Source organism: Rhinoderma darwinii, chromosome 2, assembly GCF_050947455.1.
Source record: "Rhinoderma darwinii isolate aRhiDar2 chromosome 2, aRhiDar2.hap1, whole genome shotgun sequence".
Lineage (NCBI taxonomy): Eukaryota > Metazoa > Chordata > Amphibia > Anura > Rhinodermatidae > Rhinoderma > Rhinoderma darwinii.
The window spans coordinates 468,052,075-468,079,349 of NC_134688.1; the positions used below are offsets into that span (position 1 = coordinate 468,052,075).

Sequence of the window (27,275 nt, forward strand, 5' to 3'; positions counted from 1 at the left end):
CATCACAGCTAGTCCTGGTATCAGTGTGACATCACAGCTAGTCCTGGTATCAGTGTGACATCACAGCTAGTCCTGGTATCAGTATGACATCACAGCTAGTCCTGGTGTCAGTATGACATCACAGCTATTCCTGGTATCAGTATGACATCACAGCTATTCCTGGTATCAGTATGACACAGCTAGTCCTGGTATCAGTATGACATCACAGCTAGTCCTGGTATCAGTATGACATCACAGCTAGTCCTGGTATCAGTATGACATCACAGTTATTCCTGGTATCAGTATGACATCACAGCTAGTCCTGGTATCAGTATGACATCACAGCTATTCCTGGTATCAGTATGACATCACAGCTAGTCCTGGTATCAGTATGACATCACAGCTAGTCCTGGTATCCGTATGACATCACAGTTATTCCTGGTATCAGTATGACATCACAGCTAGTCCTGATATCAGTATGACATCACAGCTAGTCCTGGTATCAGTATGACATCACAGCTAGTCATGGTATCAGAGAAAACAGCCTCTGATTTTCAGCCATCTTTGAATTCAGAAAATGTCTTTTGAGGTGTTTTTTTCTGGACGTTTTTGGAGCTGTATTTCTATTGACACAATAAAAACCAGCTCCCAAAAACGGCCCAAGAAGTGACATGCTCCTTTTTACACAGTGTTTTATTAATGCACCGTTCTTAAAAACAGCGGCGTAAAAAACGCCCCATCTGAACGTGATGCAGTTTTTACCATTGATTTCAATGGGTTGATGTTTCTAGGTTTTCAGCTACCGTTTTTTCAGGCGTATTTTGAGGCGTTTACGCCCCGAAATACGCCTGAAAACACAGCGTGTGAACATACACTAACAGTTTCCACATTAGAATAAAAAAACAGTATACTCCCCTCCCCTGGCACGCCCGTGGCAATGAAACTTTGACGCCCCCTACTGGTTTCTATAATCCTGGCCTCCAGTGACCAGGCGTCATGTTGATGTGACTGCTTCAGCTAATGATATACTGCAGCGGTCACGTGACAAAATGTCACCACTGCGGGCCTGGTGCACAGAGACCAGTCGGTGGCCTTGGGACACGTGGCCAGGGGAGGTGATTGCAGTGTTTTGTTTTTTTTTACACTTGCGAAAAATCTGCACAATTTTTTTGAGAATTTTCTGGTGATTCCGGGTTGGTTTTCCTGTTGAATTTTATGCAGTAAATCCGACAGTTGTGGATTTATATACACTCTAATGTGATGTCATAGTAACATTGATACCAGGTATAAATGTGATGTCATATTGATGCCAGGAATAGCTGTGATGTCATAGTCATACTGATGCCAGGAATAGCTGTGATGTCATAGTCATACTGATACCAGGAATAGCTGTGATGTCATAGTCATACTGATGCCAGGAATAGCTGTGATGTCATAGTCATACTGATACCAGGAATAGCTGTGATGTCATAGTCATACTGATACCAGGAATAGCAGTGATGTCATAGTCATACTGATACCAGGAATAGCAGTGATGTCATAGTCATACTGATACCAGGAATAGCTGTGATGTCATAGTCATACTGATGCCAGGAATAGCAGTGATGTCATAGTCATACTGATACAAGGAATAGCTGTGATGTCATAGTCATACTGATACCAGGAATAGCAGTGATGTCATAGTCATACTGATGCCAGGAATAGCTGTGATGTCATAGTCATACTGATACCAGGAATAGCTGTGATGTCATAGTCATACTGATACCAGGAATAGAAGTGATGTCATAGTCATACTGATGCCAGGAATAGCTGTGATGTCATAGTCATACTGATGCCAGGAATAGCTGTGATGTCATAGTCATACTGATACCAGGAATAGCAGTGATGTCATAGTCATACTGATACCAGGAATAGCTGTGATGTCATAGTCATACTGATGCCAGGAATAGCTGTGATGTCATAGTCATACTGATACCAGGAATAGCAGTGATGTCATAGTCATACTGATGCCAGGAATAGCTGTGATGTCATAGTCATACTGATACCAGGAATAGCAGTGATGTCATAGTCATACTGATACCAGGAATAGCTGTGATGTCATAGTCATACTGATGCCAGGAATAGCTGTGATGTCATAGTCATACTGATACCAGGAATAGCTGTGATGTCATAGTCATACTGATGCCAGGAATAGCAGTGATGTCATAGTCATACTGATACCAGGAATAGCTGTGATGTCATAGTCATACTGATGCCAGGAATAGCTGTGATGTCATAGCATGGAAGCTGCTGGTTATCAGAATGCTTTGGTATTTTTGGCATTTATAATAATAGGGAATTGGTATTTAAAGGGGTTGTCCGGATACGGGGCGATTTTTCATACTGATAGGTCATCAGTATATGATGGGTGGGGGGGTTCGACACCCAGACCCCGGACCGATCAGCTGTTCCGGCTGCCTCCAGGCACCAGATATTATTCAGTGTTGGGTGTCGGAAGTAGATGGCTACATAGACTGCATAGCGACCATGCTAGGTTACTGCCCGGACAACCCCTTTAAGCCATAGTCTATTCCTGCATTTTCTATAGATCCACTAGGTAAATCCGACATAAAGAGAACAGTGTGAAAATAAACGCCTAATAAATCAGAGCAATGCATCTAAAATAAAATGAATTGCCATAGATTAAAGCGTGAGATTTCACAATGGGGCCGGATTCACGCTGCTGCTCATACGGGCTTTGGAATGGCCTCAGGGGCCTCGCACAATCCTTAACTGGAATATTCTTACTTCGTCGTATCTCTTGCAAAACTTGGTGCACCAGTTCTTCTAGTCAGCAGAGGTCGAGCTTATGGAGGGAAATGTGTCTATAGCCTCGGCAAACGATGTGGGCGCCTAAAGCTATACTTGGACCCCCATCCTAATGACCGATGACTTCACTGTATCTGATGATATTACAGCGCTGTGCAAAAGTTTTAGGCTGTTGTGGAGAAATTCTGCAAAGTAAGAACGCTTTCAAAAATAGAAGTTTTAATTTTTTTTTTATCAACCAATATTTGGTGTGACCACCCTTTGCCTTCAAAACGGCATAATTTGTTCTAGGCATATACTAATATTTGACTGGGCCCCTAAACACAGTATTACCTGTACTGCCCTGATAATAGCTTTGCCCCTGCATTTTATTTATGGTTTCTCCCCTCCGCGTCTTCAGTTACCCGTGACTAAGGAGATTTTTTTAGTGACTAAGGAAATTTCTGAACATTTACAAAGTCCCGGAGGCAGAGAAAAGCGAAAACTACAGGCTGCTGGAAGGTGAGAATGCTGCCACTTTTTCCAAATAAGATCCGCTATCTGGCAGAAAGAATGTGCACCCCAAATTTTTGCCCATTCATCCAGAAGAACATTTGTGAGGTCAGACACTGATGTTGGGGAGAAGGTCTGGCTTACAAACTCCGATAAAATTCTCCCCAAAGATGTTGGATGGGGTTGAGGTCCATGCAGCCTCTCAAGTTCCTCCACAACAAACTCCTCATCCCATGTCTTTATGGAGTTCGCTGTGAGCACTGGCCACAGTCATGCTGGAACAGGAAAGTACCGAACTCAAAACTGTTACCACAAAGTTCGGAGCTACAATTGTGTGAAATGTCTATGTGTGCTGCAGCATTAACTTTACCCGTCACTGGAAATAAAGGGCCGAACCCTGATAAACAGCCCCTGACCATTACCCTCTTCTCCACCACATGTTACTGTAGGCACTATGCATTCTGGATAAGTAGCGTTCTCCTGGCATCTGTCAAACGCAGATTCCTTCATCAGACTGCCAGATAGTGAGCCGTCGTTTGTCACTCCAGAGAGCACGCTGCTTCAGAGTCCAGTGACGACGTGCTTTACATCACTCTAGCTGCCGCTTGGCATTGTGCATGGTGATCTTAGGCTTGTGTGTAGCGACCATGGACCCATTCAATGAAGCTCAATGATGCACAGTTCTGGTGCGGATGTCACTTCCAGGGGAAGTGTGGATCTGTGTAGTGAGTGTAACATAGGATAGACCGTTTTTACACACTTCAGCACTCAGCAGCTCCTCTTTATGAGTTGGTGGGATCTGCCATTTCATGGCTGAGCCATTATTACTCCTAGACGCTTCCACTTCACAATAAAAGCACGTACAGGTGACTAGTGCAGATCTAGCAGATAATAATAACACTTACAGGTGACCGGAGCAGATCTAGCAGATAATAATAACACAGGTGACTGGAGCAGATCTAGCAGATAATAATAACACAGGTGACTGGAGCAGATCTAGCAGATAATAATAACACAGGTCACCAGGGCAGATCTAGCAGATAATAGTAACACTTACAGGTCACCGGGGCAGATCTAGCAGATAATAACAACACTTACAGGTGACTAGGGCAGATCTAGCAGATAATAATAACACGTACAGGTGACTAGGGCAGATCTACCAGATAATAATAATACTTACAGGTCACCGGGGCAGATCTAGCAGATAATAATAACACTTACAGGTGACTAGGGAAGATCTAGCAGATAATAACACGTACAGGTGACTAGGGCAGATCTACCAGATAATAATAACACTTACAGGTCACCGGGGCAGATCTAGCAGATAATAATAACACTTACAGGTGACTAGGGAAGATCTAGCAGATAATAATAACACAGGTGACTAGGGCAGATCTAGCAGATAATAACACGTACAGGTGACTAGGGCAGATCTACCAGATAATAATAACACTTACAGGTCACCGGGGCAGATCTAGCAGATAATAATAACACTTACAGGTGACTAGGGAAGATCTAGCAGATAATAATAACACAGGTGACTAGGGCAGATCTAGCAGATAATAACACGTACAGGTGACTAGGGCAGATCTAGCAGATAATAATAATAATACTTAGGCCGGATCTACACGAGCGTGTGCATTTTACTCTTTGTGTCAGCCCCGTATGATGCGTGGCTGCGTGATTTTCGCGCAGCCGCCATCATTATGACACTGTAGCACATGGTGCTTTTCTGTTTTCATTCATAATTTTTACTGCTGTTGCGCGAATCACACGCGTCCCACGGAAGAGCTTCCCTGTGGTGTGTGTGATTTTCACGCACCCATTGACTTCAATGGGTGCGTGATGCGCGAACAACACACAAATATAGGACATGTCGTGAGTTTTACGCTGCGGACACACGGACACACGCTGCGTGAAACTCACGGACAGTCTGCACGGCCCCATAGACTAACATAGGTCCGTGCGAGGCGCGTGAAAAGCATGCGCGTTGCACGGACGTATTACACGTTCGTGTAAATCCGCCCTTATTAGAAGAATGACTGATTGGGATTTTGACTGTTATGACTCAGAGTTTCATCGCATTAAACCACCAGCATTTCGCCTATTGAACTCTCCTCACCCCTCGCTGGCCGCTGCTGTCAAAAGTTCATTGTCATTATCCCCTCTCCTAAATTCTGACGGTAAATAACGGTCTGCAAACATTTTGTGAATTTTATGGTAATAATCCGGCATTCTCATTTGTTCCTCTTCTTATACCCGCCCACCGCTGAAAACTGGCCCGCCCTGAATGCTAAAATCTCGACCTGAGAGAGTGTGCATGCGCCCGTCATATATAGTCCAACACCCTTCCCTGTTTCGTCCGGGCCCCAAATCTAGTTACAGCGCATGTGCAGCTATGGTGTCCCGTTGTGCGCACGCACCAGATCAGGACATCGATGCGAAGCGTGGGATTTTGTGTGTGTTGCAGGGAGGCGAACAGCTGTCAATCAAAAGTAAGCAGGCGGGGTTAACTCGGAAAGGCTTGAGGAATAAAGATTTGACTCTTAGGGGGGATTCACACGAGCGTGTATTCGGTCCGTGCGGGCCGCGTGGTTTTCACGCGGCACGCATGTACAAATACAAGTCTATGGGGCAGTACAGACAGTCCGTGCTTTTTGCGCAGCGTTTGTCTGCTGTGCAAAAAGCGCGACAGGTTCAATAACTCTGCGTATTTCACGCATCACGCACACATTGAAGTCAATGGGTGCGTGAAAACCACGCAGGTTGCACGGAAGCACTTCCGTGCGAACCGACTGAAACAGCACACCAGCTGTCAAAAGGATGAATGTAAACAGAAAAGCACCACGTGCTTTTCTGTTTCCAAACATCCAAACGGAGTGTCTTTGCGATGAGCGAAGCCGGACAAGCGAACCGAACTTCACCGGGTTCGGCCGAACTCGTTTTGGCCGAACCCGGCAAAAAAATTATCGGTACGCGACGTCAGGAGATAGTCACTGTCCATGGTGCTGAAAGAGTTAAACTGTTTCAGCACCATGGACAGTGACTTCCGATCCCAATATACATGAACCTGTAGAAAAAAAAACGAAGTTCTGATTTACCGCTAACTCCCGGCTTCTTCCTCCAGTCTGACCTCCCGGGATGACAATTCAGTCCAAGTGACAGCTCCAGCCAATCACAGGCCAAGCACAGGCTGCAGCGGTCACATGGACTGGCGCGTCATCCAGGGAGGTGGGGCCCGATGTCGAGAGGCGCGTCACCAAGGCAACGGCCGGGAAGTTCTCGGTAAGTACGAACTTTTTCTTTTTTTTCAACAGGTTTTTCGATATTGTGTTCGGCATTCACTGTCGAGGGTGCTGAAAGATTTAGCTCTTTCAGCACCTTGGACAGTGACGGGCGTCGACTAGCCTCATCTCTATGATGGCGGCTGCGCGAAAATCACGCAGCCGCGCATCATACACGGATGACAGACGCAGCTGTCAAATGTTTTTTGCGCGCGCAAAACGCCGCGTTGTTTGCGCGCGCAAAAACGCAACGTCCGTCTGTTTCTGCCCTTATGGTCATTACCATACGGTGTGGGAACACTAAAAAGCTGAATACTAAAGCTACAGAGCGACTTAGAAGATAATTATAGGTTACATAAAAAGGATCCTTCACCCACTTCCACCAGGTATCGCTGGTTTAATAGGTGAAACGCTGGTGACCGGTTCCCTTTAATGTTGCTGCCAACGATCAAAATTTTTGCATAAAGTTTCACACGTTGCGCTTCTCACTGCATTGCTGTGGTTGATTCTCACGACTAACATGTTGCGTCACCATTACTCAGCAGATGTCGCCAATAGCCCTAATGTATCACTTTATAACTAGGCAGATTTACCATTCAGAAGTCCTGGAAAGATGGGTGACGGTGGATAAAAATCTTTTGCAGGGGATGCCAGCCAGCTTTCCCAGACTCCTGAATGGATCATCTTCCTGTAATGGTGGCCATATTGGTCATCACCCACAGACGAGGACAACTCAAGATTTCTCAAAGATGTATATCTTTATATACTTTTTGTTTTTCTTGAAACAGCACCACTCTTGTTTATGGGTATTGCAGCTCAACTACATTGACTAAAATACCTGCAGTACCAGACACGGCCTATGGACAAGAGTGGCGCTGTTTCTGTAATCTCATACAACTTTTTTTTTGCTGGAATATTATTTTCCCTGATGAATACCACAGCTGACAGGCCACGTTCATAGATATTATTACACACAAGCCATAGTCAGGTTTCCACAGGTAACAGCAGCTCCTGTCATTACGCACAGGCTATGTATGCAGGAGGAAAAACAAGTTAATAGGGAGCCCAGGGACCCGTCTTTATAAAGTGCGTGTAAAGGCTTGTCAGAGCGACGAGTACTGCAGCGCATCATAACTCACACAGCTCCTCTACACCAAGCGCACCCGATATAGCAGGGCAGACCTCTATTTATATGTACGTGATATTTCTGAGCGCCGGCGGCTTCCAGCGTGACGTCGCCCATTTACTGATGTGTCCTAAATCAAATGTGACCCATCACTGCTGTCCTTTATATACCCCTTATCATGACACCACCCCTGTTATATACAGTCCTGGCCTCACTAACATCATCACATGAGTGTGTTCTGTCTCCTCCCACAAAATCAGCACACACCCCTCCTGAAATACTCTGTGCTGCTGGGGTCCCTGCTCTATCGACTATATAACTCTCTGTGGCCTCTCACTTGTCTCCATTGTCCTCCTTACAATATGACACTGCCCTTGTCACATGCCGCCCTGTCCTGGTTGTTTTGAGATGAGGTAAAGGGGTATTCCGGTCACAAGAACTTATCACCTATCCACTAGATAGGTTATCACGGTTAGGGTATGTTCACACGCACAAGTAAAAAACGCTGAAGATTACGGAGCTGTTTTTGGAGGAAACAGTTTTTTAACCTGAAAAAGTTTTTTGGAGCCATTTTTTGAGCTGATTTTCCATTGACACAATAAAAAACGGCTCCAAAAACGGCTCAATTTTTTTTTCCCCCGCAACATTTTATAAAAAGGCGGCTTAAAAGAACGCCCCGTCTGAACGAAACACAGTTTTTCCCATTGAATTCAATGGGCAGATGTTTGTAGGCGATTAGCTACAGGTTTTTCAGGCGAATTCCAAGGCGTTTACGCCCTGAAATACGTCTGAAAACACAGCGTGTGAACATACACTAAGATCACTGGGTGTCTGACCGCTGGGACTCCCACGATCGTCAAAAGGGTGTTCCGCCCCAGCCACAAGCCCGCTCTCAGAAGGCGTTGAATGTAGCGCAGGTCGGTCATGCCTCTATAGCGCTGACAGAAACTGCTGAGCTCTTAGCGGTTTCTGCCAACGCCATTGACTTTGAATGGAGCGGCAGGGTGCATTCCCGAGCCGTGCCCTGCCGCAAATAACCGTAAAAAAAGCACAGACCTTACTGCGTAACTGTTACCTTACCGGTCATAGGATCTCACCAATACAGGTAAATGTAGAAGCAGAGAGGAACCTCCATAGTATTTTCATATGAGCAATGTTATTAGCATACCTCCCAACTTTCAAGTAATGCAAAGAGGGACAACTGATGCGGCGCGCCATGCGTGGCCAGTTTTTTCCTTTTAAGCCACGCCTCTAATCCCGCCCATACACATCCGGTTCAGCCCACACTCTATCATGCTCCCATAGTGCCTCCCACACAGTATAATGCGCTCTAGCTGCCACCATACAGTATAATACCCCCATAGCTGCCACCATACAGTATAATGCCCCACAGCTGCCCCCGTACAGTATAATTCCCCATAGATGCCACCACACAGTATAATGCCCCCATAGATGCACCAATACAGTATAATGTCCACACAAATGTCCCCATGCAATATAATGCCCAAACAAATTCCCCCATACAACATAATGCCGCATAGCTGCCCACATACAGCATAATGCCCACACAGATGGCCCTATACAGTATAATGCCCCCATAGCTGCCCCCACACAGTATAATGCCCCCTAAGCTGTCATCATACACTGTAATACCCCACATATATGCCCCCATAGCTGGTGCCAGTGCCCACGTAGATAGTGCCACAGTGCCCATGTAGATAGTGCCACAGTGCCCATGTAGATAGTGACATCCCCCCTTAAAGATAGTGTCACCCCCCCCTGTAGATAGTGCTACCCCGCCCCCTAGCCATTGGGACTCCCTCTAGTGGCGGAATCCCCAGCCAGAGCATCCATATATGGACATTGATGTCAAGGGCTTCCCCGGGCTCAGCGCTTAAAGTAGCTCTGTGCCCGGAGAGTGCTCGGTACTAATCCTGAAGCAGGGAGCTGACTTATTTTAAATTCAATGCTTAGCTGATAGATAGAATGATTATTCCAGGCAGTGTGAACACTGCAGCCGCTGAGACACCAATAGACACCTAGTTACTATCATACAGTGTTTCCTGGCATTGTGCCCTATAAGATGGACGCTGGCTACTTTTAATAATGTGTGGTTTGTTTATGTTTCTTTAAATAGTACCAATAAAAGTTACAATACGGCTTTCTTTTCCCCCTTGGCAAATAGTATTCTTTTGAATTATTCATGTGCCCGCTGACTACTAGGGTCTCTCTAGTGCCCTACAACTTCAGCATTGGGTTCAACTGTATCTGCGTCCTGAGGACGCAGATACAGTTGGCACTGGGAGTCCGGGACGTACCACCGGCCACGCGGGACACCGCCCGAAATCCGGGACTGTCCCGCTGACTCTGGGACAGTTGGGAGGTATGCTATTAGCAGTGTAATGTGTGGGTACTGAATTCCCAAAATTAAAAGGGGAAGCAGCATGGCCTAAATTATGGCCATGTATATATTTATTTTCTATATATGAGGTATACTGCGCCTTTAAGGGCTATTGTCCCGCGGTTGTTGCTGTCGCGGTTACATTATTCCCTCCACTACGCACACGTACATTGGTGAAAACAGCGATTGTCTGACAAAGATGGGAGAAGATGTGCTGCATCTGAGAAAAGGGTGATGGATCCAGTCACCGAAGACGTCGTGTATACATGTCTTCTTGTTGCGTTATTTAACGTTTGTTCAAGGTAAGGCAAGGCGATTGGCTTGCTCATAGTCTAAATTGACGGCGCCGGGATACACGGACCGGTACCATTTTAGTGCTGCTTTTTTTGCTCTGTAACGGTCTAATGACGGACGCAAGATTGAGCGCGTGTCATCATGTCTGGGGGACTATAAAAGAGCGGTTAGGCTGTCAGTCCAGGTTCAGTGTGCGGAGGATGGTGGTGTGACCTAAGCTATGTGTGCTTTTTAGGAAGAGGTGAAGTTGCGAGCAGGAGAGATGTAAAAGTTGCTATAGAGGGAGGTCGGGACTGAGAGACTTGTGAGGACCGACCTAGTCAGTATCCATCTCTGAGCCTGAGGTGGGACAAATCCTGAAGAGCGGGCAGGGGTTGTGTGTGAGGCTGCACTGTACGGATAGCTGGGCGGTGAAGGGGATGTTGAGAGATGTGGGCTCAAGACAGTCAGAGAAGGGCGTACCGGCTGTGGCCGGCATTGGTCGAGACTAAGGGGAGAGTCAGTCCATGTTGAGGCCTGTAGGGCCTGTGTGACAACAACCACCTAAGTAGCACTAGGCCCGAAGCTTACAGATGCAGCCACCATCTTAAAGGGTAACTAAACTTTTAAAAACTTTTGACACGTCAGAAGTTTTGATTGGTGGGGGTCCGAGCTCTGAGACCCTCACCAAATGCTGAGAAGAAACGCTGGGTGAGCACTGTGTTGCTTCGTTTCTGATCGGCTTTCCTCGGAAAGATGAGCGAGTGGCGTACAGACCTATAGACTTTCTATTGAGCCCGTACACCGCTCCGAGGAAAGCCAAGCAATGTCGATCAGAAACGAAGCGGCACAGCGCTCAACCGAACGTTTCTGAAGCTTCGTTTTAGTGATCATGGGATTCTCAGTTCTCGGACCCCCGCCGATCAAAACTTCTGACAAGTTTTTTTAAAGTTTAGTTACACTTTAAGGCCTTCTAGGCGCAATTAGATAGTCCTTGTATCAAAGAGGGGTGAGTCTATCAGTCACATCAGAACAATCCAGCCATCTTATCAGCCAATCATAAGTCTTGTGCCTTTCATCAGTGAGGAGATCGTGTATATATCGTAACCAAATTCTGTGCCTCCCAGAGTGGGAAGAAATGTACATAATATCCGTGAACGGCTGCGCCGTAATTCCGGAAATAGAACAGAATATATTTTAAAAATGTAAAGTAAAAGATTAAGTCGGCATCTAACTTCCTGCTTCTTTCATCTTTCTCCGCTACATCCCTGCAGGATATCCACCATCTTGTCCCACCTGTACCACTAACTGCCGTGGAGAAGGGCCAACGGAGCACCCAACAAGGACGGGGTCCACTCTGCCGAGATATATAGAGACAATAATCTTTATTTATATAGCGCCAACATATTCTGCAGCACAATGAGGGAACATGTACTGACAATATCAGACATTACGTAGTGACAAAACGAATTATCAATTCAAACTAGAGGCGGGAAGGCCCTGCGCGCAAGAGCTTACAATCTATGAGGAGAGAGAGGAAACCAGAGGAGTGAGGACGCTGATCACAAGAGCTTACAATCTATGAGGAGAGAGAGGAAACAAGAGGAGTGAGGATGCTGATCACAAGAGCTTACAATCTATGAGGAGAGAGAGGAAACAAGAGGAGTGAGGATGCTGATCACAAGAGCTTACAATCTATGAGGATGAGAGAGGACAAACAAGACAAGTGAGGACGCTGATCCCAAGAGCTTACAATCTATGAGGAGAGGAGACACAAGGGGAGTGAGGACGCTGATCACAAGAGCTTACAATCTATAAGGAGAGGAGACACAAGGGGAGTGAGGACGCTGATCACAAGAGCTTACAATCTATAAGGAGAGGAGACACAAGGGGAGTGAGGACGCTGATCACAAGAGCTTACAATCTATGAGGAGAGAGAGGAAACAAGAGGAGTGAGGACGCTGATCACAGGAGCTTACAATCTATGAATAGAGAGAGGAGACACAAGAGGAGTGAGGACGCTGATCACAAGAGCTTACAATCTATGAGGAGAGAGGAAACAAGAGGAGTGAGGACGCTGATCACAAGAGCTTACAATCTATGAGGAGAGAGAGGAAACAAGAGGAGTGAGGATGCTGATCACAAGAGCTTACAATCTATGAGGATAGAGAGGATAAACAAGAGGAGCGAGAATGCTGATCACAAGAGCTTACAATCTATGAGGAGACACAAGAGGAGTGAGGACGCTGATCACAAGAGCTTACAATCTATGAGGAGAGAGAGGAGAAACAAGGGGAGTGAGGACCCTTCTCACAAGAGCTTACAATCTATGAGGAGACACAAGAGGAGTGAGGACGCTGATCACAAGAGCTTACAATCTATAAGGAGAGGAGACACAAGGGGAGTGAGGACGCTGATCACAAGAGCTTACAATCTATAAGGAGAGGAGACACAAGGGGAGTGAGGACGCTGATCACAAGAGCTTACAATCTATGAGGAGAGAGAGGAGAAACAAGGGGAGTGAGGACGCTGATCACAAGAGCTTACAATCTATAAGGAGAGGAGACACAAGGGGAGTGAGGACGCTGATCACAAGAGCTTACAATCTATAAGGAGAGGAGACAAGGGGAGTGAGGACGCTGATCACAAGAGCTTACAATCTATAAGGAGAGGAGACACAAGGGGAGTGAGGATGCTGATCACAAGAGCTTACAATCTATGAGGAGAGGAGACACAAGGGGAGTGAGGACGCTGATCACAAGAGCTTACAATCTATGAGGAGACAGAAGAGGAGTGAGGACGCTGATCACAAGAGCTTACAATCTATAAGGAGAGACAAGAGGAGTGAGGACGCTGATCACAAGAGCTTACAATCTATGAGGAGAGAGAGGATAAACAAGAGGAGTGAGGACGCTGATCACAAGAGCTTACAATCTATGAGGAGAGGAGACACAAGGGGAGTGAGGACGCTGATCACAAGAGCTTACAATCTATGAGGAGAGGAGACACAAGGGGAGTGAGGACGCTGATCACAAGAGCTTACAATCTATGAGGAGACACAAGAGGAGTGAGGACGCTGATCACAAGAGCTTACAATCTATGAGGAGAGGAGACACAAGAGGAGTGAGGACGCTGATCACAAGAGCTTACAATCTATGAGGAGAGAGAGGATAAACAAGAGTAGCGAGAATGCTGATCACAAGAGCTTACAATCTATGAGGAGACACAAGAGGAGTGAGGACGTTGATCACAAGAGCTTACAATCTATGAGGAGAGAGAGGATAAACAAGAGGAGCGAGAATTCTGATCACAAGAGCTTACAATCTATGAGGAGACACAAGAGGAGTGAGGACGCTGATCACAAGAGCTTACAATCTATGAGGAGAGAGAAGAGGAGTGAGGACGCTGATCACAAGAGGTTACAATCTATGAGGAGAGAGAGGAGACACAAGAGGAGTGAGGACGCTGATCACAAGAGCTTACAATCTATGAGGAGAGGAGAAACAAGGGGAGTGAGGACGCTGATCACAAGAGCTTACAATCTATAAGGAGAGGAGACACAAGGGGAGTGAGGACGCTGATCACAAGAGCTTACAATCTATAAGGAGAGGAGACACAAGGGGAGTGAGGACGCTGATCACAAGAGCTTACAATCTATGAGGAGAGAGAGGAAACAAGAGGAGTGAGGACGCTGATCACAGGAGCTTACAATCTATAAGGAGAGGTGACACAAGGGGAGTGAGGACGCTGATCACAAGAGCTTACAATCTATGAGGAGAGAGAGGAAACAAGAGGAGTGAGGACGCTGATCACAAGAGCTTACAATCTATAAGGAGAGGAGACAAGGGGAGTGAGGACGCTGATCACAAGAGCTTACAATCTATAAGGAGAGGAGACACAAGGGGAGTGAGGATGCTGATCACAAGAGCTTACAATCTATGAGGAGAGGAGACACAAGGGGAGTGAGGACGCTGATCACAAGAGTTTACAATCTATGAGGAGACAGAAGAGGAGTGAGGACGCTGATCACAAGAGCTTACAATCTATAAGGAGAGACAAGAGGAGTGAGGACGCTGATCACAAGAGCTTACAATCTATGAGGAGAGAGAGGATAAACAAGAGGAGTGAGGACGCTGATCACAAGAGCTTACAATCTATGAGGAGACAGAGGAAAAACAAGAGGAGTGAGGACGCTGATCACAAGAGCTTACAATCTATGAGGAGACAGAAGAGGAGTGAGGACGCTGATCACAAGAGCTTACAATCTATGAGGAGAGAGAGGATAAACAAGAGGAGTGAGGACGCTGATCAAAAGAGCTTACAATCTATGAGGAGAGAGAGGAGACACAAGAGGAGTGAGGACGCTGATCACAAGAGCTTACAATCTATGAGGAGACACAAGAGGAGTGAGGACGCTGATCACAAGAGCTTACAATCTATGAGGAGAGGAGACACAAGGGGAGTGAGGACGCTGATCACAAGAGCTTACAATCTATGAGGAGAGAGAGGATAAACAAGAGGAGCGAGAATGCTGATCACAAGAGCTTACAATCTATGAGGAGACACAAGAGGAGTGAGGACGTTGATCACAATATCTTACAATCTATGAGGAGAGAGAAGAGGAGTGAGGACGCTGATCACAAGAGCTTACAATCTATGAGGAGAGAGAGGAGACACAAGAGGAGTGAGGACGCTGATCACAAGAGCTTACAATCTATGAGGAGAGAGAGGAGACACAAGAGGAGTGAGGACGCTGATCACAAGAGCTTACAATCTATGAGGAGACACAAGAGGAGTGAGGACGCTGATCACAAGAGCTTACAATCTATGAGGAGAGGAGACACAAGGGGAGTGAGGACGCTGATCACAAGAGCTTACAATCTATGAGGAGAGGAGACACAAGGGGAGTGAGGACGCTGATCACAAGAGCTTACAATCTATGAGGAGACACAAGAGGAGTGAGGACGCTGATCACAAGAGCTTACAATCTATGAGGAGAGGAGACACAAGAGGAGTGAGGACGCTGATCACAAGAGCTTACAATCTATGAGGAGAGAGAGGATAAACAAGAGGAGTGAGGACGCTGATCACAAGAGCTTACAATCTATGAGGAGACAGAGGAAAAACAAGAGGAGTGAGGACGCTGATCACAAGAGCTTACAATCTATGAGGAGACAGAAGAGGAGTGAGGACGCTGATCACAAGAGCTTACAATCTATGAGGAGAGAGAGGATAAACAAGAGGAGTGAGGACGCTGATCAAAAGAGCTTACAATCTATGAGGAGAGAGAGGAGACACAAGAGGAGTGAGGACGCTGATCACAAGAGCTTACAATCTATGAGGAGACACAAGAGGAGTGAGGACGCTGATCACAAGAGCTTACAATCTATGAGGAGAGGAGACACAAGGGGAGTGAGGACGCTGATCACAAGAGCTTACAATCTATGAGGAGAGAGAGGATAAACAAGAGGAGCGAGAATGCTGATCACAAGAGCTTACAATCTATGAGGAGACACAAGAGGAGTGAGGACGTTGATCACAATATCTTACAATCTATGAGGAGAGAGAAGAGGAGTGAGGACGCTGATCACAAGAGCTTACAATCTATGAGGAGAGGAGACACAAGGGGAGTGAGGACGCTGATCACAAGAGCTTACAATCTATGAGGAGAGGAGACACAAGGGGAGTGAGGACGCTGATCACAAGAGCTTACAATCTATGAGGAGACACAAGAGGAGTGAGGACGCTGATCACAAGAGCTTACAATCTATGAGGAGAGGAGACACAAGAGGAGTGAGGACGCTGATCACAAGAGCTTACAATCTATGAGGAGAGAGAGGATAAACAAGAGGAGCGAGAATGCTGATCACAAGAGCTTACAATCTATGAGGAGACACAAGAGGAGTGAGGACGTTGATCACAATATCTTACAATCTATGAGGAGAGAGAAGAGGAGTGAGGACGCTGATCACAAGAGCTTACAATCTATGAGGAGAGAGAGGAGACACAAGAGGAGTGAGGACGCTGATCACAAGAGCTTACAATCTATGAGGAGACACAAGAGGAGTGAGGACGCTGATCACAAGAGCTTACAATCTATGAGGAGAGGAGACACAAGGGGAGTGAGGACGCTGATCACAAGAGCTTACAATCTATGAGGAGAGGAGACACAAGGGGAGTGAGGACGCTGATCACAAGAGCTTACAATCTATGAGGAGACACAAGAGGAGTGAGGACGCTGATCACAAGAGCTTACAATCTATGAGGAGAGGAGACACAAGAGGAGTGAGGACGCTGATCACAAGAGCTTACAATCTATGAGGAGAGAGAGGATAAACAAGAGGAGCGAGAATGCTGATCACAAGAGCTTACAATCTATGAGGAGACAGAAGAGGAGTGAGGACGTTGATCACATTATCTTACAATCTATGAGGAGAGAGAAGAGGAGTGAGGACGCTGATCACAAGAGCTTACAATCTATGAGGAGAGAGAGGAGAGACAAGAGGAGTGAGGACGCTGATCACAAGAGCTTACAATCTATGAGGAGAGAGAGGAGAAACAAGGGGAGTGAGGACGCTGATCACAAGAGCTTACAATCTATGAGGAGAGGAGACACAAGGGGAGTGAGGACGCTGATCACAAGAGCTTACAATCTATGAGGAGAGGAGTGAGGACGCTGATCACAAGAGCTTACAATCTATGAGGAGAGAGAGGAAACAAGAGGAGTGAGGACGCTGATCACAAGAGCTTACAATCTATGAGGAGAGAGAGGATAAACAAGAGGAGCGAGAATGCTGATCACAAGAGCTTACAATCTATGAGGAGAGAGATAAAGATATACACAAAAACATATACAGATATAGAACCTGAACCTGTCCGATTGCGTAGGCAAACATGGCGGACACCATCACTCATAAACCACGTACCAGGATTACTTATACAGGACATATAAACCCTTATATTTATGGGACATTGAGCCCTGTACCATGCATGGAGCTCATCATATTGGCCCGGTGGCAAGCTCCACCAATGAGTAGTCAGCGACGCCGGGGCATTGGCTGCCTTCTGCCAGTACTCTTACTTTTGTATTGGTGGAGCATTGGAGGACCTCTGCACGGATACAAGGATGCTCATGTAGATGGACTATAATGAGCGCCTGGCTCTCGGCCTGCGTTCCTTGTGTTGTAGGTAATTGCCTGTAATCCTGGCACATTGCTTATTATAAAGCTGTAAATCCAATGGGAAAACCTTGAAAAAACAAAAGAGGATTTATTTAGAAAGTCTTCAGGGAGCCATAAAATCTTGGTTGCTAACACTTCTCCTCATCGTGTATGCCAATCACCTAATCCATTATGCAAAAGAAAAGCCCAGGGGGAGTCACATTTAGAACAGCGTTGTTGGGGGGTCTTTCCCAGGACATCTCTTTTGGGGTTCAAGCTTCCAGACCTTCACTAATTCTAAGTCTTAGTGACATGTCAGGAGATAAGAAAACGGTAGAACCCCTTCAGGTCTCCTTCACACGTGGCAATGGTGGGAGGATTATTAATGATACACCTCCAAATGGGGTTGTCTTCTGCTGGACAATAGGGCCCAATATTGTGTCAGAGCCTGGGCCCACCAAAGGATCCTATGCTACTCTGGTGGGCCAGTCCAACCCTGGTTATGGAGGAAATGCCTGACAACCAAACTTTTTTCAATGGACACCACGTCCCTAGGGGTGCTGGGAGTCAGACCCCCACCGATCTGATATTGATGGACTATCGTACGGATAGGCCATCAACATTATAGTCCCGGAAAACCCCTTTAAGTGAACTCAGGGCAGAGAATGCTTGGCAGGATTTAAGGGGCTTTCTCTGGATTCAAAATTTTTGTAAAAAGATGGAGTCCTTCTTTAAGAACTGAGTGATGACATGTCCCACCATATATTGATTCGTACAGTGAGATAACTGTATCTAGTATTCGGAAATTATTGTGGATTTAGGAAAAGTCATTTCACCCACTCCTCTTATAATATGTAACAGAGGGGACTAATGGGCCCTCGAGATGTTGGGGTCTGGTGGTTGCCTTTACTATAGCTACACCACTGATTCACTTATTCCTTCCTACGCTGGTTAGTAATCAATGCTAAGGATGCCTGTGTTCATGGGTGTAGCTATAGGGTATGTAGAGGCAATAGTCACACCCATTCCTGGGTGCCTGAGGGGGGCTCAAAGGCCCCTCTCCCACATAAGAAAACACTGTCACAGATTTTTGCATTGGGGCCCAACAGCTTAAAGTTACGCCTCTGGCTGTATTTTCTGACTTTCTCCCATCACCATACTTGTAATTATGGCACCTTGTAGAGAGCCACAGGTGTTTGGCAGGGGGATGGGCCGAGCACATGAAATTAATGAGACATCACGGTATGCCCAGTGGATTTCCTCTGCAGAATCCAGTCTTCCGAAACTAAAACAAACCTTTCACTTCACGGAGCTGCATTATAGTCCGGAGGACAAGATTTCATTTTCTCCATTTAATTATTTCAACAACGAAGTAGATCTTGGGGGGAATGGACAAGAAAACTCTCCTTTACGTGACCCTTCTCTGTATGGCCGCAGGTCTGGGCAGTGGGCAGATGCTTGGTGAGTGGTTTTCAGATTGTTACATTGTGTTCACAGTTTAATGAGGAGTTCCAATGTTCCAAAATTTGGGTAATGTTTCCTATGGCATATTAAAATTGGGGTAAAAAAAGAGTTGGATTTATACCCCAAGAAGTGAAATGTCATCGTCCTTGTTATATTTTCTTCTAGGGTACATTCTTACGATGCGGCAGCTGTATACGGATGAAACCACACCCACATGGGGTGGCCAATGACCGCACGATATTGCCTTCAATACCACAGTTTTCCCGCCAAAATTGCGGGGCCATTGGCCACCGCATATGGGCGTGGTTTAATCCGTAAGCGGGCACCGCGTCGTAAGAATGTACGCCGCAGAATGAGAATGCACCCTTAAACTTAAAGAGGTTGTCCTCTTTGTGATCTTCATATATTAGACCTCTATAAAATATTTGATTGGTGCAGGTCCTACCTCTGGGACCTACCCTTTTGAGAAGAGGGGTCCTCCGGCCATCCTGGTAAGGTGCTGCCGCATCCAGCCATTGAAGTTCATTCTATGCAAGTTATGGTAACTGCCGAGCAAGTGTGCGGCTGCCCCACCAGGCGGGACTGGGGACCTCCGTTTTCCAGATAGGTGAAGGACCCAGATTTGGGATCCGAACCTAACAGACATTTATGGCATGTCCGGTGGATAGTCCTCCACTATCTAGGGGCCTTCACCAGCTCTCAAATATCGTTCTCGGCAGGGGGCTAACTACAAGTTCCTTCTATATCAGCATTAACCGAGTAGGACCCGGTTATTTGATTATTATGGTATTGTATGAGCTCTGTATGGTGGTATTATTTATTGACTGTGAGCCCTGTATGGTATTATTTTTGCACTGTATGTTAGTTTTTGAAAAATGTGTATTGTGATGACACTAATGGGGTAATCTTGTCATATTTTAGAGCTGAACTGTATTTGTTATTTTCCATTTATGTATTTACTAAGTCGTACAACATTTTATGTGCGATCCGTAAAATACTGTTCAAGGGTGTATGTTCTGTACTGAAGCATCAGATGGGGATTTGTCTTATTGGCTAATTGTCAAAAACAGATTCCTCCCTAAAGAACCAAAGCTGCCAACCTCGACTCCTTTCCATGGTGAGATAATGCTGCCGAGATAGTTAGACTTGTTTGTAAGATGGAATTAGGCTCTGTTCACATTTATTAGGAGCCTCCGTCACAGATTCTGTTGGACACCGTGATGGAAACCCGACAGAACCCATTAAAGCCAATGGGTTCCATTAGGCACCGTTGGTTTCGGTTGTCTGGTCCGATTTTTCGTTGTTCTGCTCTTATGATGGAGCAGAACAATAAAAATCCCTGACGCAGCCTAATCTGGCCCACAATAATTATCTGATCCTAAATCCCCTTTTTACAGAAATTTTTGTAAGACGTGTAAGAAAGGCCTAAGGGTCCTTTTACTCGACAATATAGCATGTCGATCGGCGCTTATTTGCTCCTTTTACATGGATCAATCATCACGAATATGGGGACGAACCATCGTTAATACGATCATTCGTTCCCATGTATTTCGTATCTTCGTCTCCAAACATTTTGTATTATGTGCTGCCAACAAGCGACCATGGTGGCATAACAGATGGGATCAGCCGTCAAGCCAGCGTTTGCTCGTTCAATGCTGATCGCTGCCCTGTTTGCACAGAGTAATAATTGGAACGAACGTTCGTCCAAACTGTCACTGGTCCGATCATCTCCCTGTGTAAAAGGGTTTCAACTTACTATAATCTAGATGACAGGTGGAGGTTCTCGGCGTGCAATTATAATCTGGAATGAATGACACGCTTATCTATCTACAGCCTCATGTGAAGCCTGTACGGTGGCATACAGAGTTCTTGTGGCTCCATACTATGGAGCCATAGGCACTCTGTATACTGCCATATGGTGCCCATAGTATGGATATTTTCTTCCCTAGAAGCAATGCTTCCTTATATCTCCGTAATACATCTGGTAGAATATGCCACCAATTTTTAAATTTCATACGAAAAAAATATTTTTTGATTTTTATATATAATCAGAGGCATAGCGTGGTAGAGTAGGACCCCTGACACTCACTTGGAGGTGTAGCCCTTATGAAGAGGAACAGAAACCTCAATGTTGCTTGTACAGTGCATAATGTCCTCTGTTATTTAAAGGGGTTGTCCAGTTTAGAAAACCAATCAGGGAACTGTAATATATCTTACCACATACGCCCCTGCCTTGTGGGCCTTCCTATATATGGGCTTGAGAGGTCACATGACACCCTGCGTCCTTCACAACCAATCAGAAAAATCAGAGCTGTGGTGTTAAGCATGGGGGTGGACAGAGCTTAGACTGTGATGAGGAGGTGGATTTTAAGACTACCTTAGGCTCCCAATAGACCATGCAGCTAAGCTGGAGTCACTAATGTAGCAGAGATATATTGCAGCAAACAATAAAGAAAACACATAGAAGGTTAAGAATTACCCATGTGTCCTATTCGGGCGTACGGTCGGACATCATAGTGGGTGCCGTGCAATGCTACATTTCCCCCACAGCTGCTGCAATAAGAATGCGTGTCTCTGACACACAGGATCCACCTATTATCGATCAAATGAACTTAGATGTGATCGATAGGAGGTGGATCCTCCTGCTCCCAGCCGAGCCGTCAGTTCAGCTGAAATGACAGAATCGACTCCGAGAGAATACTTAGAAGCTGTATTGTAAAAAGTATTTTTTTTTTTAAATAAAAGTCAATTCAATAAGTGTTTTTATTCACAAAACAGCATTGATTTAATTAAACAAGAAAAATCATTCAAAGGTTTCCATGGCCATTAAACATAGAAATAAGAAAGTCACATTTCATAAGATCTGGGGTAGATGGATTAATTCCCCTTGTATCCTCTCCTATATATGTGCCTCATTCAATGACTTTTAGGACTAGTTCACCCGGCGGTTTTTACGTGGTGGGTCCCGATACAAAACCCGCCGAGGAACTATTCCTGCCAACGACAGGAAGATTCCTCCCTCCCATTTACATCAATGGGAGGATCGGGCGGAATCCACCCGAAGATCGAGCAGGACGCTTCTTTTTCCCCCTATCTGAAATAATCATCTAGGGGGGAAAAGAAGCGTTCGACTTCCATTGAAATGAATGGGAGGCAGAATTTTATCTCAAGTATGAAGCACTACACATAAAATTGTTTGTTCGCTAGTTTAACCTGTTCACGGCACATGACGAGTATGCCCATCATGGGGAGTAGTACGTTGCCGCATACTCGTCCTGCTCATCTCACGGTCATATCAAGTGTGCCTGTGCAATCCTGAGCGGGGCAACAGCTTTAATGCATTGGTCCAGCCCCACTTTAACAAAAGCCTCTGATCTCCACTGATCTCCTTGGAATGCTGCGATCATTGCTGATTCAAAGGGAAAGAGTGAGAGGGGACCCCCCTTTGATCGTGTCACAGGGAAGTCCTGTGATGCGATCAAACCAATACCTTATATGGGCAGGCAGCTCAGGATCCATTGAAGGACCCCAGGGTTGTCTGACCATGTTTTCTGTTGTTAGGGCATACTTGGGTATGTCCTAAAAACTGCCTGGATACTATCAGGACACAGGCTAATATACTGCATATAGATATATGCCAGTACATTATAGTTGAAAATTAAAAATCTAAATTAAAAATATCCCTATGCGATTAAAAAAGAAATAAGTAAAATGAATAGAAAAAAGTAATGTTCCCATTTTCTAAAAATGTTAAAACTCATAGGAATTAACCATTTAATTATTATTTGAGACTTTAACTATTTTCTTCTACCTGCGAGTAGAACTGTTCACATATATTTTCTGATGTCTCAACTGTTTAATAAAGACATATTGAAACAGAAAAAAGTAATGTTAAGAAATACAAATAAAAACAATACACACAAATGCACTTTTTTTTTTACAACAAATTAATTTTATTAAATATAAGTCCCAAAACATAAAATGCTATATACATATTGGGTATTGTCACTACCGTAACAAATTTATAGTGTCATTTATGATAAAGGTGTGTGCTGTAAAAAAAACAACTGCAGTGGAACGGCTTTTTTATTTTTTGCATTTTTGCCCAAAATATAAATTAATATAATCTAAACACTAATGTAAATGTACTACAAAACGGCACCTACATGAAGTGCAACTCGTCCCGCAAAAAACAAAGCCTCATAGAGCTACGTCGACCAAATAATAAGTCAGAGTAGTAGAAGAGAGGGGGCAGGTCACAGGAGGAATCTAACGCTCCACAGTACAAATTTATATGCCATTCAGGGTCTGTAGAAAGCCGAGTGAAAACCCCTATGACCGCTGTAATGGCCACTTTTAGAAATGAGATTAAAGTTTGTGAGATGAGATCGAGTTAGAATATTTTATAATTATGCTAATTCTTCTCGTTAAATACAAAGCACGACACCATATAAGTAGCAGCGCCAGCACAGAAAAGCTTACATATATATTTTTTCTTTTAGATCATATGCTTTCTCCTTGGAGTTACCATGTCTGTAACCACACCGTCACAGTAAACGTCTCGAAGGTCGTCGCTTTTCAAAAGTCGCGGGAAGAGGCGACCTGGTGCATGTCGTGGATTTCGAGGAAGCTGTGTACCCAAACCACTTATCAAACCCAATACCGGACGGTGTATGTACCAGAGACTTCTGCGGTGAAGCGCTGCTGTGAGGGGTACGAGCCTGTGGGACGTTACTGCGCATTGTGTAAGTAGTATTCAATGGCTTTTCCTGCCAGCTGGGCAGTTGACTGAAATCTATTGCTCCCTCTTATCAGCCATTTCAGGCTGGGCAGAGGCTGACTGTCTTCAATGACTGAGCAGAAGTTTCTCATTCAGGACTGTCATCCATTAGAGCGGTAAGCGGCAACAAAGAACGTTTCGTTCTCTGGAGGACCCGGCACATCTGTAAATTACATTGATTTAAATGGACACTGTAATACTTCATTTCTCCTGTGGTGGTGCTGTAGGGAAATTGAACACTTGCAGATGGGTTACAGCTGATCGCTAAGGATTCCCTGTAATCAGTTTACCATAGAGGTATCCATTTAACAAAAAGGGATTGTCCAAACTTTAAAGTCTTCATTGCGCCCGCATACTGTATAAATGTGAATATTTACCATTGTCTTGTGTGTTCTTCAGCTCTAGAGAGATCCCGTGTCTACGCCTCAAGACCAGGAATATGTCCTGATATAGAAGACAAGGAGAGGGGCCCCAATTGTACGTCTGATTACGATTGCCCAGGACTGCAGAAATGTTGTGTATCTTCCAATGGATCTTTCTGTGCGTCTCCTGCACCTCCAGGTCAGTTCTACTTTATTAATGGAACACTCCGGGCAAAACTGATACACTGTGTTCTGTCCAGTGCAGGACCGGAGGGGGCGGAGCATGTGTTTTTTTTTTAATACCCTTTACCCACATTTGATTTAGGGCTACGAAGGCTTCACAGCATTGTGCAGGATCGGTGATAACTCAGATCCCGCCCATTTAACAAATTAGATGTCGTGGTAAATAGCGACCGCGTCATCTAAACGGTTAGAAAGCGGGGGGGGGGGGGGGGGCAGTACCCTCCCATACCCCATTGACCTCCATGCGACGTGATATATGGTGCAAGCAATCTAAAGATTGCCGGTTCAAGTCCCCTAGGGGAACTAATAAAAAAAAAGTTAAAAACAGTCAAATTGAAAAATAAAAAATAAACATAGTTCGTATCGCCACGGCTGTAAATATTCTATTAAAACCTTATTAAACCCGGCACGGTAGACGCCGTAAAAAAAAGTTAAACGCCAAAATCGCTTTTTTTTGGTCACCTCATTTCCCACGGAAAATTAAATAAAAAGTGATCAAGAAGTCTTATGAACCCCAAAATGGTACCAATAAAAACTACAGCCCGCAAAAAACAATCTCTCAGACCGCTAAATCGACGAAGAAATTAGAAAGTACTTGCTCTCAGAATTTGGCCACACAACACATTTTATTTGACTAATTATTTTTTCCCTTGTAAAAGTAGTAAAACATTAAAAAAAGATATCATTTGGTATCGCCGTAATTGTATTGAGCCACAGAATAAAGTTAACATGTCGTTTTTACCGCACGGTAAATGCCGTAAAAAACAAAATCCAAAAAACAATGGCGAAATCAAGTTTTTTTTCCCATCCCCCCCCACAAATAATTTTTTACTACTACATTACATGGTACAATAAATGGTGCTGTGAAAAACTCATCCCGCAAATAACAAACCCTAATACGGCTATATTGATGGAAAATTAAAAAAGTTACAGCTTTTGTAAGGTGGAGCGGCAATGGGTCAAATGCCGTTGTCATGCTCCGCCCCCTCAGGCACTGCATTAGGCATAGCACAGGTCATCTGTTTTGTCTGGGTTGTTCCTTTAAAGCCACTTGGCTGTTACAACGCAATAACCTCCTGCCAGGTGAGGGGACCCCTGATAAAATATTACCGTGGAGCCCCCTCCTGGTGCTGGTTTAGATTACAACATCCCATTTCACCTTGGACAGGAGGACGTGCTCGTCTGTTTCTTACATGATTTTTGTTTGCTAATTTTATACGGCCTGTAGAGAAAGGTAAGGTAAAAGGCAATTCTGGACTGGGCCCCCTCTCTCCAAGTGCCCCATAGCCACAGCCTGGTCTGCATCTAGGGTAGGTATGCCCTTTCCTCCTGCCATTGTGTAATTATACACTTAGAAAGAGGGGTTTCCTGGAAACCCCCTTGTGTCGTTCATAAGAAGTGAAGTTAAAGAGTAGCCGTCACCTCTCCTGACATGTCTGTTCCAGTAAATACTTCTATTTCCCATTAAAAAACTATTTTGTAACATATTTAGAACTCTGCGTTGTGCCGTTCCTCTGTTAATCCTCCTAGGAATGTATGAATAAATTGACAACTGGGTATTACCATTCCCCTTGTCAAAGGGGCATGTCCCTACAGTCTCACTCTGTCAGATTTGATTGGATGTAGTCTGTGTAAGGACACACCCCCAACAGGTAACATCTAGTTGTCAATTTATTCATACATTTCTTGGGGGAATAACAGAGGAACGGCACAAAGCAAATTTTTAAGAAAAGATGCTCCAGAATTGTTATTTCATGAGAAACACAAGTACATATTAAAAAATAGACATAGACATGTCAGGAGAGGTAACACGTCCTGTTTAAATGATAAAAGTTTTACTGCCACCACTAGAGGGAGCTCACTGCATATGGATTTTTTTTTTTTAAAGGTGAATGGGAGCTGTTTCAATTATTCTGCAATGAGCTCCCCCTAGTGGTGGCTGATTTAATGTGTTGTATAATAAAAAACAAGACGCTGACCCCTATAAAAAATGTTGGCCCTATTTAGAATAAATTAAATTATAGGGACCTTTTCCTGTTCTAGACCACTTTCATTAACCTCTTCACCACCCTATACAGGGATACCAAATGTACTTGAATTCCTGTACTGTCTGTTAAATTGTTGAGTGTGGAGTCATTTTGCTGTCCCCATCGTAGGCATCAACGCATTTGGAGACCCTTCTTTAAAAAGAAATGGATTGTAATATAGCGAAACGATGGCTTTGTTTGCCTCCTATGGAGAATACGTTTGTAATTTCAGCAATTTATAGTGTCGCCATTTAGCGACCACTAACCTATTGTTTTTTATTTAGCTCTCGACAGGAACACAATCACATATTGGTACAATGGTTCAGTCATTATAAAGATGGGCTATGAAGAACTGATCCGATGGGATGACGGCTTCGTTAATCACACCAGATTGTTGCACTCCATGGTTTGTATAGCAGCTGGATATTAATGTGCAGTCATTCATCGATGATCTAGGATGCAGTTATGAGCTCTGCATCATCTCAGAGAAATTGTCTATACCAAGATGAAATATAAACTCCAGTCACAACTGATATTAAAGAAACACTCCCTACAAAACGTACACACAGTGTTATACCTAACAAAGATCCTGAGGGGGCGGAGCATGACAAACAAAAGAGAATCACTGCTCTAGGCATAACACAGTGTATCAGTTTTGCCAGAGTGTTCCTTTAAAATAAATGGTTTAGTAAACAGTCCTAACTTATGTTAGTTTCTTTTTATGTCACACTTTCTTAAAAAAAATATATTTATACAGCAAAAAATTAAATACATCCCTTACTTTTGTTGAATCCTCCTATATACAAGAATATAAGTACTATAATACTGCTCCTATATACAAGAATATAACTACTATAATACTGCTCCTATATACAA

At 44.6% G+C, this 27,275-nt stretch overlaps 1 protein-coding gene across 1 annotated transcript in view; it reads left to right on the forward strand.

Annotated features, from left to right (window-relative positions):
• Positions 1-18,911: 18,911 nt before the first annotated feature.
• Positions 18,912-27,275, forward strand: part of UMODL1 (uromodulin like 1) — a 46,462-nt gene continuing 38,098 nt past the window's right edge. Inside the window, exons 1-4 of the mRNA XM_075851236.1 lie at positions 18,912-18,984; positions 23,490-23,732; positions 24,167-24,328; positions 26,684-26,805. Of these exons, the coding sequence (XP_075707351.1) occupies positions 18,912-18,984; positions 23,490-23,732; positions 24,167-24,328; positions 26,684-26,805 (600 nt within the window). The remainder of the gene's footprint in view (positions 18,985-23,489; positions 23,733-24,166; positions 24,329-26,683; positions 26,806-27,275) is intronic.